The 16,090-nt window shown below is 48.9% G+C and overlaps 1 protein-coding gene across 2 annotated transcripts in view; it reads left to right on the top strand.

Annotated features, from left to right (window-relative positions):
• Positions 1-16,090, top strand: part of PLXNA4 (plexin A4) — a 445,892-nt gene that overhangs the window by 211,776 nt on the left and 218,026 nt on the right. For both annotated transcript variants that reach the window (XM_064656587.1, XM_064656588.1), the window contains exon 4: positions 10,362-10,493. In XM_064656587.1, coding sequence (XP_064512657.1) covers positions 10,362-10,493 — 132 coding nt within the window. The remainder of the gene's footprint in view (positions 1-10,361; positions 10,494-16,090) is intronic.

The following is a 16,090-nucleotide window of genomic DNA, read 5'->3' as shown; positions in this document are numbered from 1 at the left end:
GGTTGGACAGGGTCTGAGCAACCTCATCTAGTTGAAATGTCCCTGCTCATTGTGGGGAGGTTGAACTAAATGACCTTTAAAGGTCCCTTCCAACCCAAACACTTCATGATTCTGTGATTTTATGCGTGTTCATCTTTACATCACCCCTTGGTCGTGATGGAGACCCCGTGATCCATTGATGACCGAATCCTCAATCCAGGCAGGTGAGCCTGGTGTGTGCAAGGGTTGCTGGGTGCCTCCACACCCCCTGCTTTTTCTGCTGGAATATTCCCACCCCCTTTCCTGCTGCTGTGCTGACGTGTGCTGTGCTGCCCATGTGTCCATGCTGGTGCCCTGGTCTCCACACACATTTCACTGCCAAAGGGCATCTGGCTCCCTCTCAAGTGCCAAAGTGTCGTGAGGACCCGTGGGTGTCTCAAAGCTCACCCCGTCTGGCCACAGTCAAAGGGCCCTTTGTGGTGCTGCTCTGCACCCCCCTGCCCAGGACTCCCAACCCTCGGGGTCACCGCGTTCCCGACGCGGCGGGATGAGCTCATCCCTGCGAGGAATCTGGTCCCTCTGTTATGAACAGGCACTTATAAAGGACTTGTGTTCATGATCCAGCCCATGTTGCGATCCATCTGTCTTCATTCCATCCCATATTACTCCCTGCCTCAGTTTCTGAGCCATCCCACACAAGGATTTGGACTCCAGGCCGACTGTGTTGAGATCTTTGTCTCTGGTCAGTCCCATTCACACACACTCTGCACTTCTGGGTATTTCTGAACCAAAACCATGCAGGGCTCTGAGTCTTTCTGGTGTTGCTGCTTGTCTGAATTATTTTTCTCTACAGTTTGACTCCTGCTTTAGAGCTGACCAGAGTTTGGGGAGCATTTTGGGTTCTGCACTTCAAGAGCTGACACTCACGTTCTTGTATGTAAAACTTTAATTTCCATCCTTTTTTTTCTGTTGTTGATCCCTTAATCTCAATCAGAACCACTGTAACTCAAAGCATCCATTTCCTGTCTGCTCATGAAGAATCAGGAGCGGTGGCAGTAAATATATCAAAGGTAGCAAGTTCCCAAAATGTTGGCCATGGAAACGAAATTCCACCAGTTTAAGAGAAACAAAAGTGCTGGAGTGGCACTAGGATGACCTTTGAGATTATCCACTGGGATCATAAATATGAGCATTTAGCAGCAGGACACTCTCTGTGAGCACTGAACTTTACCTCTGGGAATGTCAGATGAGAGTCTTTATTCTCCATGAAGGAGCTGAAGTTGCTCTGTAGAGCACCTGTGGTTGGATACGTGCCTGATAAAGTGACCCCTGGATGAAGAGGCTGCTCTGTTGCCCGTGGGATTGAAATCCTGTGGAGCTTGGGAAGCAGACACAGAGGCTGTACGGGCTCCTGTGGGGAAGGAGCAGAGTTGTCCCACTCTCCTGTTTCCCCTTTGCTCCAGCAGAATGGTCGGTGGGGGCAGGTTTTTCCCTGATGTGATTTCATTCTCCCGAAGCACCTGCTCAGCTGACAGCTCTTGTAATAGCCTGAAGCCAAAATTTGGATAGTAAATCTGGCATCTAGAGGGTTCAAATGGCCTCTTCCTTTGGCCAAGCACAGCCTGATGACCTCAAGCCTCAGAGATGCCAGCATGGAATTTCCTAGGACAGACCTACAAATCCATGCCTTGAGTACCCTCCCTCATTTTCCACCAATAGAGGACAAAGTACAATATTTCAGACTCAAATGAGTTTTATTTTAGGTTTCAGAGTTGGGATAAGTGTTCAGGGACTACAAGAGCACAAGCACTTCAAATGTCCGGGTCTAGGGTGGCCACTGTCAGCAGAGCCAGGGGCTGGGATGCCTAGTGGAGAGGAAGGAGGAGGAATTGCAGGTTCAGGGCTCTGACTCCTGCACTGAGCAGCACAGTCCAGTCCTTTTTGGGGAGTGGACAGCAAGACCTCAGCCCTGTGCCATAGGTGAGTGCCAGCAGCCTGTTAATGGATTGCCTGGCAGGGCTCGTTGCTGAACACTGATCTCTTGGCAGGCCATTACCTTGAAAAATGAGCTCTGCCGAGCTTGCCTTGTGTTGTTACAAACTAATGATTTGCATTGATTAGCACATGGCTCATGAGTGTCTAATTTATCAATCAGGGAGCGCCAGGGGAGCGTGTGTAAACTATGCTCTCAAAAATGATGTCATCTGTCAATTGGCTCATGAATGTGAAAGCTGCACGTACCTGACACGCTCTCCCTGGTGAGGGAGAAGGAGGACCTGGTCATCTCCTCTTTCTCACTCTTTCCAGCTCTGTAACTGTTTCACTGGGATGAGCCCTGCAGTTCAGAGACAGCCTGACTGGACACACTTCAAGCTGTAATTATTATTTTTATGGTGCTGGGAGCAGCAGTCATAAACCCTCTGTGTTAGGTGATGTCCAAACCCAAAATGAAAGGTCGGTCTTTTATTTCTGTCCAATTTAAATCATAATTTCACTGCAGCCAGGAGGATCTCTTCCTGTAAATGTTATTGGGGATTTCGGGAATCACTGTGAGATGGCACAGTAGCCATGTGCTGTGGGCTGTGGAAAAAAGGGGACCTCTGTCAGTTAGGAATTTGTCTTCTGGCTTGAAGAACCCTCTGGCCCAAAGCAGGATTTCAATGGCTTTCAGCTGACAGAGGATAGATCTAGATTTGATATTAGGAAGGAATTCTTGACTGTGAGGGTGGTGAGGCCTTGGCACAGCTTGCCCAGAGAAGTTGTGGGTGCCCCATCCCTGGAAGTGTTCAAGGCCAGGTTGGATGGGGCTCGGAGCAATATGGTTTAGTGTAAGGTGTCCCTGTCCATGGCAGGGGGTTTGGAATGAGATGGTCTTTAAGGTCCCTTCCAAGCCAAACCCTTCTGTCATTCTACGATTCCAGTGTATCCCAGTGTGCTTGACCTGTTGTGAGACTGACCCACCATGAGACTGGAGCATGCAGTAGCTGTGTCAAGGCATGGTGACCCACATCTCCCTCGAAAAGAAACCAGATGCCCATCAGCATCTTGTCCCGTGTTTCTCCTGGGCCTTCTGAAGCAAGAGGACCCCTCCTCTGCTGTGCAAGGGTGATCTCCTCCCCTGTACTCAGGTACATCTCTGTTTGACCCAGTTTTTCAGCCTGGCTGGATTACATGAGGTCAGTGGGTGACTCCTCTGCAGGGATTAGATCCTGTGCCCCTGCCCAGCACAGCCACCGTGTCCCTGCCAGGACCCAGCCGAGGCTGTGAGGGGGAGGATTACAGTGCAATGCCTGCAGATGACAGGGATTAGGCTGCAGTTATTCTAGGAAAGCTGTTTTCTTGAAACTTCCTGTGTTTGCTGCTGGGACAAAAAGCCCTGGGAACTGTGTGGATGGAAAAGGGGGGTAGAACAATTCTCTTTGGCTGTTGCTGTAGCAAATAAGTCCTGCTTGCTTGTTAACAACAAGATTTGTTCAGTCAAAGATTGGACTCGATGATCTTGGAGGTCTTTTCCAACCTCAGTGATTGTATGATTCCTTGAATCTATCATTTAGGTCTGGACAGAAGAAATATAAATCAGGAACCTAAAGGGATTGCAAAGCCATCCTGCTTTGTGTGGAGCAGATGTGTGTGATCAACTGTACCTACAGATTGGGAGGGCAACTTTTACATGGGTAGATGCTAATAGGACAAGGAGGAAGCCTTTAATATAAGAGAGGAGAGATTTGGATTAGATATTAGGAAGAAATTCTTCCCCGTGAGGGTGGGGAGGCCCTGGCACAGGTTGTCCAGAGAAGCTGTGGCTGCCCCTGGATCCCTGGAAATGTCCAAGGCCAGGTTGGATGGGGCTTGGAGTAACCTGGGCTGGTGGAAAGTGTCCCTGCCCATGGCAGGGTTGGAACTGGATGATCTTTAAGCTCCCTTCCAACCCAAAGCATTCTATGTCATGACACACTGAGGTCTGGACAGCACTGAAACCACGAGTGTAAAGAACACTAAACACCTGGTTTTCCAGGCTCCTGCCCTCCACATGGCTGAAGGTGCTCTTAGATCTCTACTTGGACGAGCTGGCATTGTCCATGCAAGCAGCACTTTCCAACACCTGTCCAAGAGCAGAGAGAGAGAGAGCTGCTGGCTCTGACTATCAGGCACAAGTTAAAGACACCTCACCCCTTGCTTTTTCAATTAGCGTTTCTAAAGGCCTTCTGGATCGGTAGATGGACAGGGCTATTGAAATGCCATGTTTTATTAGGAATTGATCTCCTGTTAATGGGCTTTAGGCAAATTAGAACAGATTATTTTACTAGAAAGCAGAGGCAAATGGGAGGAACATGGAGTGTCACCGGCCCCTTCCCTGTCTTTGATCGATAGAGCTACACCATGGAACCCGGATCAATGGGAAAGCAGGAATAGATGATCATCATAACAGCCTGACATTAGATCATGCACCTCCTGCTGTGTCTTTGCCCCTTCTCTATGCCAGGAACAGCAGCCAGCAGTCCCAGTGTCCACTGGGGAACATTAAGTTCATAAACCAGGGAGGAACCGATATTGGAAAAGCAATGAGGTATTAGCAGCCCCTGTGCAGTCGTAAGGCTGGGGCTGGGCACTGCTCAGAGCACCCTGGACTGATGTGCTGGACTCCAGGGCTGCTTGGAGCTCCTGGAAATGCTGTTTGTATATCCTTAATCCAATAGTGAGGAATAATGACGGGGATTTCAGGGAGATGCCATGCAGGAAGCATAGGCAGGGATGACAAAGGAAAGACGCCTCAGGGCATAGGAAGGGCAAAGCTTGTCCTCCCAGGTCTGGCTCTCCCTGCCCCAAAACATTTTTCCTCCTCTCCAAGGCAGTGCCACAGCTGTGGCTGCTCCCTTGCACCCAGGCAGAGGAAGCAGGACTTGATTCAGTGACCCGAAAGATTTTTCCTTGGAAAGCCACCCTTGCAATATTCCTGGCAGCCATTTAATCACCTCCTTTGGGAACTGGGGCAATTTCATGGCCAAAATAAACCACCAGCACGCCTCGAGCTGGAGCTGCTGGAGCACCGGCTGGAAGCACTGGGGCAGGAGATGATGAATTCCCTTTTAACTTCATCAGCCCAGAGGCTGCTGACGCTGCACAAAGGCAGAGTGGTGGGGAGGGAAGGGTTGGCCATGGTTCACCAAGCTCCTCTTCTGCTTAGTTATTCATTTAATTATTTGTAATGACCATCATCCACCCGGCGTCTGCTCCTGCTGCCCTGCCCAGCTGGGCATCGAGATCCTGCTCCCAGCCACGCTCTCACCAGCCCTGCATGGTTTTCAAGGGCTTTATACAGAGATGTTAATTGAAGGGGGTCTTGTGTTGACTCTGGTGGGCCAGGAATGATGGTCTGGGAAGGAGGTGGTGGTTTTAGAGGAGTAGGAAACAGCTGAGCCCAGTTGGCACAGTGGGAATGATCCAGTTTTTTTGCTGACAGAGAGCAGTGCAAGCTGCTCAGAAAATAAAATAGAAGTGAGGTAATAGCAGGAGTTTGGGTTTAGGGATGTGTTTCTGAAGTGAGTCTGAAGATAATTTTGAAGGGACACCTTCCACTAGCTCAGGCTGCTCCAAGCCCTATCCAACCTGGCCTTGAACACTTCCAGGGATGGGGTGTATAAAATCCCTCTGAGCAACCTGTGCCAGTGCCTTTTTCTTGATTAAACCAAAACTGGATGATGTTAACGTGCTCCAAACATCGATTCAGTCAATAGGATCAGGCTTTGACAGGTCTGAAGTAAAGCTCCTGAAGTACATTTGATGTGGATGGATTTTTAGCAGGAAGTGCCCCATTACAGGGAGGAATAATATGATAGCAGAGGTACATGTTCCTGTCAGACCATAGGAAAGGATTGATGTTCCAGTCTGGAAGGCAGGTGTTTCTGTGGCTCTGGTCAGCTTAAAGATATTTTCTTTTTGCCCTAATCATGGTTTATCTTCCATCAAAGGCACTAAGTTCTTGCTACCACCAATTCCTTCTTTGTCCTCCAACCCCACTGCTCTTTCTCTGACTGTTTTGAGTCCATCCCCATGATTTGGAGCGGGGTATTGTGTCCCTCTCTTCAGCAACTATATGATCCCAACCTCCAAACCCCATCTCCTTCTTAGAAGTGTCATTGAGGCATCTGTCACCAACCTGATGGGGAAACTGTGCTCAAGCATCACCCTCCCATGGATCCCTCAGCAGCTGAGGAGACCCAGATAACACTGAAAAGCGCCAGTCGAGTGATTGAAGGTATCTTCCACCTTCTTTCATCTCCCAGACCCACGGGCTTCTTGCCAGGATGCCTGTGGGTCTAGCCATGATGAGGGTGGGAGCTCAGAGAAGGCCAGAGCCTGTGTCTTTAAAGATTAATAGTGTTGTTTGCTCATTAAGGGGATCGTTTTGAAGTCAGCGCTTGCCAGAACATTCGAGTGCAAGCATCTGTTTGCTACTGGGAGAGGATATTTATTGTCTGATACTTCAATGGATGTAAATAAACAGCCCAGGCCTAGATAATGTTCAGACAAACAAACAAACAGCTGCCAGAATGGGTCCCCTGGTAGCTGACCTTCGGGAAGCATCATGCTGATGTTTTAATAGCAGCTGGCTTTGCAGAGCCGAGCCCGGCGAGCGGAGCCTTCCAGGAAGCAGGATTAATGCTGGTCCCTGGGAGCTCCCATGTGTGTGTTGGGTTAAATGAGGGCAGGGCAGCTCGGGGTGCTGAGTTGAGCAGCTTGGGGTCCAAGGAGCCAAGACAGACGTTTAGGCAGCGGGAGCAGGTGGATGATCCTGTGGTGGAGGTGACGAGGGTGTTTGTGGATCAGTGTGCACGCAGCTGGTAGTGGAGGTTGGATCAGACTGAGCATTTTGAGATTTGTTTGTGGTCCTGGAGCCCCTCCATCACTTCTTGCTCCCCTCCCTCTTGCCTTGCAGAGGTGCTCGTGGTTCACAGGTTCTTTCAAGGACCAATCCCAACCGGACTGTCAGTCAGGCTCTCATCCCACAGCCTAATAAGATCATCTTGAATATAAGAACACCTGTATTTCAGTCAAACTCTATCCATCTCAGCACCCAGCTCCATGTGGGGCTTGTGGCTGATGCCAGCAGAGAAGAGCAGGAACAGAGCAAATGGCTGGTGTGTGCTTCAAATTCCCTGCAATTGGGAACTTGGGGAGCTTCCCAAGCAGAGACTGTGTCTGTGTTCTTGACTTTAGTGATGATCACCTGATGAGAATCTTCTCATTTCACCATCACAGGCTCTTCTTTTGATTTTCTTTTTGCTGCCCTGGTTCTAGTGGGAGCCTTGGACCCAGGAATAAACCTCTCTTAAGGAGAAACTGTTGTTGTGTTGTCTGATGCTCAGGACTGTGAAGAATGTGCTGGAAACTTGGAGATCCTTTGGGCTCCATGCCTGGGGTCTAACATAAAAAAGACAGAGTTTAAGGCAGGTAAAGATTTGAGTTAAAGGCCAGACTCCTGGCTGCAGTCTCCCATAATCACCTCGTTGCTGGCTCAGTCTGTGCAGTGTGGGTTGATGTCTGCCAGATTTTCTGGCCTTTTTCTCAATTTTCTTTTTCTTTTAGCTACTAATTTTAACTGGAGAGAGAGGTTCTGCACTCACATGTGTGTGCATGAGCTCACTTGTGTGTGTTTGCACACAGATGGTGGAACGAACCCCTGTTCCTCCCTCCCTTCCTCCCTCCCTCCCCGTCGGCAAAATAATGACTTTTCAGGCAATTAGGCCGGCAATCGCTGTTAAATCACTTCCGAGGAGCTCTGTGTTCCTGGTGTGAAGCCTCTGCAATCTTTTACCTGCACCAAATGCAGGGGGGAGATCCCTGGGGGCTGTGCCTCCTGTCTCCATGGTTTGTTAACTCCAGCCGGCTGTTTCTCCAGCCTTGCCTCTTCCATCTCCCAGCTCTTTCCCCTCTAATGGGGCCCAGCAGAGGCTGAGGACGGTGACTGAGCCCTGGGGTGATAATTGCCTGCTTACATATCTGGTGGCCTGCAGATCTGACCCCGATGATGCTAAAAAATCAAGGTCAAAGCAGCGAAGATGTGAGGTTTGTTTAGCACAGGGATCAGCAGAGGGTGAGGATGCTCTGACAGAGATGAGCAGCCACGAGGGACTGGGGGAGAGGCAGAGACGAGACAGCATACAAAGCGCACTGACTGCTCCCTGATAGAGAGAACTTGGAGCTGGAGAGCCTCAGAGGGAAATGGGAAAGGCTCCTGCTGTGGGGGTATTTGAGCTGCCCAGAGCAGAGCCCCAGCAGGGAGACTCCTGTGCTCTCAACCTGCAGCCCTCTCCCTCTCCTTCCCTAGTCCTGACTGTCCTAAGGGGAATGACTCATCCTGAGCCTGTTGGCATCTTCGCCCTTGACCTCGTGGGTGATTCACATCGGTGTCCACTTCCAAGAAAGATTTGAAGGAGCTGAATTCACCCATGAGGGACCACGGAAACGAGCCCTTTCCTCCCAGACAGCCAGAACCAGTGGGAGGAAGGGATGCTCGTAGCTGGGCTTCAGGCCCTGACCTCTTTGTGTGTGGATGCTGAGACATGTGTCGCTGTCATCACCAGATCCATCAAGATGATAAATGAACTGCAGACCCTCTGGTGTCATTTGACCAGCCCAACAGCCAGTGCCTGCACATGCACCCATGTCTGTGGAGGTTCATGGATAGAACGTAGGATCTGAGCATCCCTGAGCACCCTCCACAACCTTTCCTGGCACAGGGAGCCCCTCTAACTCCTTTCTTCTTCATTTTCCTTGTCTTTCCTGGGGAAATCATATTTCTGTGTTGGCCCACAGCATCTGAGTAGATTGAGGAAAGGTAAAGATAAGAACCTGTAAATCCTTGCTGCCCTTTGCTCATACAGCCCTTCCAGACGCTTTGCCATTCCCTCTCTTCCTTTCTCTTTGACTTTCTAACACAGAAGACGATTCAGGCTCAGTTTCTTGGCTGAAAGGTTGATACAGAAGGAACAGGCTCAAGGACTGTGCCAGGGAACAGTGGGATCTGGTCTTGGTGCCATAAGTTCTCCACATTTTGTTATTCCCTTTGGATGGGAAGGGTGCTTTTCGCTCAGCTCCCAAACTGCACAAGTGCAAACCAGGGACTGGGGAGCTTTGGTCAGGAAGGTATGGAGATCATGATGTGGAGCAAGATGCAGACCTACTACAACTTTGTTTCTTCTGGAAAAGGACACTGTGATGTTTGTGTTGCTACAGGGTAGAAGATTCTCAGAAAGTGAAAGGCAACACAGTGAAAACACAGTGAGGGAGATAAGGAACGTGGATGCATCTTGAAATGCATGACTGTGGGGTTTGCTGCTGTAAAGAGCTTCACAAGATCCAGAAGGACTCCTGTGAATAGCTAGTTTATCCTGAATTGTTATATATTAAAAGGGATTGCAAACCTTCTCTGGCTGACTTTTGAACCCAACTCTAGAAATCGTTTTTAGACAGGTAAAGAAACCTCTGCCATTTTCTGCGTTTTCTTCTGTATTCACTGGATCACAGTCAGGGATAGACTGGGAACTGTGTGTCTTGTTCCTCCTCATAATCCCAGTTATTGATGTTCCTAAGTGACACCCCGTTATGAGATGTGTCTGGAATCATAAGGTGCCATATTCGTGCAGGACCGATTTCAATATCTGATATGTGCAATCAGCAAGAGAAATAGTCTGTGTTGCATTGAACACTCTGCAATAATGTATTGCCTCGTGGAACATTAGCAAGAAGAGCAATAATATTATCTGAGTAGCATTTGAGTGAGTCAGTCCTTCAGGCTCTTGTGTGTTTTTTATCTTTTTGCTCATCACCACCACAAATCCTTCCCTTGTGCCATCATTTTCGGAGTGGTAGATTTGTCCAGGCAATGACAGCAGCACAGTGACAGTGCCAGATAATAGGAAGCAGGCCCTGGATTGTTCTCCAGTGCTCTTGTGCTGATGGAACCAGCAGAGGTGGTTAAATCTGCTTTATCCTTTCAGTGAGGAGGAAGGGAAAAGTCCACTTTGTGATGACAGTGGTCGTTGTCCAAAAAACCTGGACCACAATGCATTTCTCCAATGATTATTATGTACATATATTATAAATATATACATATTACTGTGAGGATGGGGAGGCCCTGGCACAGGATGCCCAAAGGAGCTTTGGCTGTCCTATCCCTGGAAGTGTTCAAGGCCAGGTTGGATGGGGCTTGGAGCAACCTTGTCTAGTGGAAAGTGTCCCTGCCCATGGCAGGAGGGTTGGAATTGGATGATCTTTAAGGTCCCTTCCAACCCAAACCATTCTGTGATTCTATGATTATTCTACATTTTCAGTGGAAGGAGAAAAAATACTCATGTTGTCTCCCTGCTTTTGTTTTTCAGATCCGTGTGGATGGCACCACCAAGAACACCCTGGAGTACGAGATTGTGCAGGTGGTGGACACTGGCCCCATCCTGAGGGACATGGCCTTCTCAGTGGACCACGAGCACCTCTACATCATGTCTGAGAAGCAGGTAAGAAACTCCACCAGTCCATGGTGCTTTGAAAGCTTTTGGCTCCATCATTCTATGGATGTCAGGACTGCACGTGAAGTTCTGATAGTGACCACAGTTCCTACAAAGATGTGCTCTGTCGTTGATCTCATGGCTTTTCATGCTCAGAAATTATTGCATTTATACACTGATGCAATATTTAGGGGCCAGGGGCAGAGAACTAAGAGGGCAGAAGCCACCCCCAGTGCTGCTTTGTGCAGTCCACGTCCTGCTGGCTGCATGACAAGGAGCTGCTGCTGCATCTGCTGGTACCACACTGCTCTCCACCCCCACTCAAACTGTGGCTGCATCTGCCACAGACATGGAAAAGTGTAATGCTGAATCATTTGGCTCCAAGTGGAGTTTTTGGAGAGGCTGAGGCCACTTTGAGACGCAGTGATCAAGAGTGTAGGGCACAGCCTGCCAGGGTGCGGGCCAAGTTTCATGTGATGTCCCTGTTGTGGTATTTGTGTTATTTTGCAAATGCTAACAGCCAGATCCCAGGGAAGGATCAATCTGGGTGTTCAGCATGGAAGTCTGGATGATTTCAGCAGAATGCTTGGCCTTGAGAAGTTTGCTGTTGGGGTGGGAGGATGAGGAACTACTTTTGCATGAAAAAATCCACTGTGTATAATTAGACTTGTGGACGTGCAGGGTCACTTGAGTTGTTGTAACTGGTTTATTCAAAAATGCTCATGAGGGGCTCTAGCTCTGCAGAAATAAAGGGAGCAAAGAAGGACTGTGTTTGGGTGATGGCAGGTGCCCTACAGCGCCACTTCAGTGGAGGTCACCAGTCCAACTGAGACCCATACAGACGTTCCAGGATTCATTGAACCCTGGCCTTGGACTGTGTAAGCACCACCAAACATAAAACAGCCACCTGATATTCTCCTTATTGTCTTTATGGATGGCCTGGAGGACACCTGCAACCTTCAGAGAAGTGTGATTTCCTCCCAATATCACCCAGTTCCCTAACACCAAGGTCCCCCCCAAGACGTGCTGGGTGCTCCCACCCTCTGACAGCACCAGTGGTCAACAGTCAGTGGCCTCAAGGATGGGGATGGGGCACAAAATCCCCTCTTCTCATCCACCCCCGTGGCAGTTTTACCACCCACAAATTCCTGCCTTAAAAAGGCCACGGTGAATAATCATTTCCTCCTCACCTGCCACGTTTTTATAGACCTTCCTCATATCCTCCTCAGGTGGCTGTTTTCCAGACCGTGGCTAACAATGGAATTATTAACCTTTACCTAAGATAAGAGGTGTTTTCTCCTGGCCTGTAAGGCAGAGATATATGAGATATTTTGGAGGGAGGTGTTCAAGAGGGTTGCTGTGATCCAAGGGCTCAGATGTGACAGGCTGGTAGTGCTTCTCCACATACACAGTAGGGAGGTTATATTTGCCAACCTATGAGTGTCATTTCTTCTGCTTGAACCATTTCATTTGAAGTGTTTTGTGCCTCTGTGATATCTCTGACCATTTCTCTCTACTGTGGATATTTATACCTAAAATTTGGTAAGGGGGGGGGAGCAGCTCTGTATGTTCCTCCTCATTAAAGAGGCTGTGAGATGTCATAACTCAGGAGAACAGGACATGATGACAGGGCTGCAGTTGCTTTCCAATCTGCTCCATTCTGGGCAAGAACTGGATGTCATCTCCAGTGCTGAAGTGAAAACAGTCCCAGTCACCTGCTGGGATGGGGTGGGAAGCTGGAGGCAGGTGATGCTTGAAATCCTGTGAGCCTTTGGTCATGACACTGTTCCTTTTTCATGTCCTTTCACTGTGTGGGTCCTTTGTCTTCTTCTTCTGCATAGAATGGAATTCCTTGGGGGTCACAGCCCTTGAGCATGTTGATATGGCAATAACCAATCCACTGATTTCAGATTTGCTCAGTGTCCTTTTTGTGCAGGTCCATTTGGCCCCAGGTCACCTCAGATACCACCCCTGGCTTTGTATGGCCCTTCAGATTTACAGAGACAAGATGTTTGGCTCCCTTGGGCTGGTTGGGCCCAGGAACTGTCTCAAAACTCTGTAGGAAAGGCCAGTGGGACAGCAATGTTCAATGCCTCACTTCCTTAAAAAAATGAAATCTGGAACGAGAGGAGCAATTTGATTTTTCTCCAGAAAGTTCTATGAACATATTTTTGCTGACATGGTGACTACCTACTTATCCCTGACCCTTAAACAGGAGTGGGTTCATTTTGTGATTGGCTAAAGCACAAGCTTAGGCAGGTTTTTATGGGGCCCCAGATTGTTGATGGAGCCCTGTAGAGAACTCAGGAGCCCTGAGTCCCTGTGTGATTTATTCAATCATCTCCTCCCACCCTTCTTTGAAGTTCATGGGTGTCTCTGTGAGAGAGGTTAGTGAAAAGGGCAGGGACTGTTGTTATTTAAAACCTGATCCCATTTTGTGAAACACTCAATGCTACAGAAGCCTTTGCCCAAGTCTGATTTTATCAGAGGCGCAGCAAGTGATGTGAGTGACAGAGCTGCCACCACAGCAGTGCAGTCACTGCCTGTGTGCTCATGATACAACACATTTCAAGTGCTTGAATGAATTAGCATTTGTAGAGCCTTGGTCGCTGAGAGTGGGTGCAGGGGTTGTGCTGGAGTCAGGATTAGGAACAGCTTGGCCTTGGGGAGCAAATATCCCATCCACCCTACAAGCCATGTCATACAGATCTTTTCATAACCGGATGAAGATCTGACTTATCAGAGGTTTTCACTGCCCACAGTGCTATTGTGAGGCCCTTGGAGATGAAGGACAGGAGGGTGATGGCTTGACCTGACCTTTTTAAAGATAGACAGGCTCCAGGACTCGTCCCATCCCTGGGGAAAGAGGAGATTTCTCCTGCCTCTGTCTGCTGGGCTCAACCCTGTCTGCGCCCCAGAGATAAGAGTGGTTCTGTTGGCTGTATATTTGCTCCATTAAAAGCTGTTTTCACAGAATCATGGGATCATGAAGGTTGGGAAAGACCTCCAAGACTGTTAAGTCCAACCTTTGACTGGATACCACCACGCCCATTAAACCATATTGGGAAGTGCCACATCCACTCGCTTTTTGAACACTTCCAGGGATGGTGACTCCACCACCTCCCTGGGAAGTTTGTTATAACATCTGGCCACTCTTTCAATGAAGAAATTTTTCCCCAGTATCCATCCTGAACCTCCCCTGGTGCAACTTGAGGCCATTCCCTCTTGTCCTGTGACTGGTTGCCTGACAGGAGAGACCGACTTCCACCACACCACAGTTTCCTTTCAGGTAGCTGTAAAGAGCAGTAAGGTGCCCTTGAGCCTCTTTTTCTCCAGGCTAAACAGCTGCTTTCATAGGATTTATGCTTCAAACTCTGTGTTTTTGCCAGTCTTGGCTCCATCACTCACCAGTCCTCAACAAGAATAGAAGCCCCAGTGATAAAGCCAATTTCTCCAGCTTGTCTCAGTCCTATCGTGGCTCTGGCAGTCCCAGCAAGGCACCTTTAACCCAAAACACCTTCAAAGAGCTGTCACTATAAATCAGACTACAAGAAGCAGCTTTCTTGTGCTGCCAAAAACATATATATATATATATATATATATCCCCTGACCTTTTTTAAGGTCAACTTCTGCATGGGAGCACTTTCCTCAGTGCACTTGGGAGTCCTTGGGTTGCACATGGGGGTTTTCATTGGGAGCTGAACTCCCTGGGCTGCAAAGGGAACAGGGAACCCAGCTCAGCCTTGTGGTCTGTGGCTGAAACAAGTTCTCCCTTGCAGCTCCTCTGAACATCAAGGGGTGACAAGCAGCCCTTGCCCACTATCAGCCATGAAGTGCTCTCAGGAGCAGGATGCAACAGCTTTTCACCATCACAGGGGCTCCATTATATAGAAATACATATTTTATAGAAAGAGTGATTCAAAGAGAGAGGATTTGTCACTGAAACCCAGAGACAGAGTATATAAAGGTCCCATGATTTCACAGAGATGTGGCCATGTGTGTGTTTTAGGTGTGAATGTGTGTTTCAAGTCCCTGTTGATGGAGCAGGGAAAGGCTGGAGCACACATGGGATCTGTCTTTATTTATCAGGAGATCATCCACTTAGCTCCAGCCTTCACAAAGGCTCTGAGAGAGGTACAAGTCACTAGACCAGATTGCTCCAAGCCCCATCCAGCCTGGCCTTGAACACTTCCAGGGATGGGGCAGCCACAGCTTCTCCAGGAAACCTGTGCCAGGGCCTCCCCACCCTCACAGGGAAGAATTTCTTCTTAATATCCAATCTAAACCTTCTCTCTTTCAGTTTGAAGCCATTCCCCCTTGTCCTGTCACTCCATGGCCTTGTAAACAGCTCCTCTCCAGACTTTTTACATCACTGGAGGCTTGGACTGTTTCTTTTTCCTTTTTCTGTTTCTGATGTGCAGACCCCAAGGAACCCTCTGCCTCACAGGTTGATCTAAGGGGATGAGGAACAGATGGCAAGTGCTGCTGGAGGAACAGGAGGGTCTCTGCTGCAGTGTCTCTGCATCTCCCTCCCCATCACACATGTACAGACTCCTGGGCTCCCTCTTCCTCCTCTAATCTCTGAATTTCTTTCTCTTCCCAATTGAGAAGCCCAAGCCTACAAGCTCTCTAGAACTCTCTGCAGGGATTGAGATAATTCTTTCACCCTTTTCCCACTCACTCTGTCTCTCTGTCTGATCCCATCCCTCCTTATGGCCCTGTCCTCTCATTAGCAGGCTTGCACTTGCTCCTCCACTCCTGGTATCCCTGTTGCTTTGCTCTCTCCTCTCCCAGCATTCCCCACACTTCTGTCTGGCCGTGCCTCTCTGCTTCCTTCACACTCAAGCACTGACACACACACAGAGCTCTCCATGCCAGGAGGTGCAGGATGCTCATTTTCCTTGTGTGGCTTTGGATTAGCCCTTGGAAGGTCACCTCCATCACCCCCTAAATAACTGTTTCAGCATGTTGGACTCCTGAGTCTCTCCCAGTGCTGGGTGTGTTTTGCAAAGCTGATGCGGAACCTGGAAGCAACTCCAAGACAAAGGAATCCCAGCTCTTCCCTTTGATACAGAGGGATCAAAGGGAAGAGCCAGAGAAGGTGAACTTAAAGGCTCAAAACACAGAAGGCAAATGGCAAGAGGCCCCAACTTCATATTATTTAAATCCCAAGTCTTTGAGCTTCCTCTTACTTTTGTTTTACTGGTGCCTAGGGAAGACTGTTCTGCAACCAGTTTCTGACTAACCTTATGTTACTTATGAGCAACCTGGAAGTGTCCAAGGCCAAGTTGAACAGGGCTTGGAGCAACCTGGTCTAGTGGAAGGTGTCCCTGCCCATGGCAGGGGGTTGGAACTGGATGATCTTTAAGGTCCCTTCCAACCCCAAACCTTCTGTGTTTGACTCAAGGGAGGAGATTTGCAGGTTTGCTCCACGTAGGTGAGTCGGCTTCATGCTCCAGAGGAAAGTTGTGCTTCTTCCCTGAAAATTAGCAGAAAGCCATCCCCAGTCTGGGAATAAATCACATCTGTGCAGTGCTATCATTCCCTAAAACCATTCCAGTGTGTCTGAGGTGAGACTGGTAGGGTCATGCGTAGCAGAAGCAGAT

This window comes from Pseudopipra pipra, chromosome 5, assembly GCF_036250125.1.
Source record: "Pseudopipra pipra isolate bDixPip1 chromosome 5, bDixPip1.hap1, whole genome shotgun sequence".
Lineage (NCBI taxonomy): Eukaryota > Metazoa > Chordata > Aves > Passeriformes > Pipridae > Pseudopipra > Pseudopipra pipra.
The sequence above is the reverse complement of the archived record's forward strand: the minus strand, read 5'-3'. Positions and strand labels throughout refer to the sequence as shown.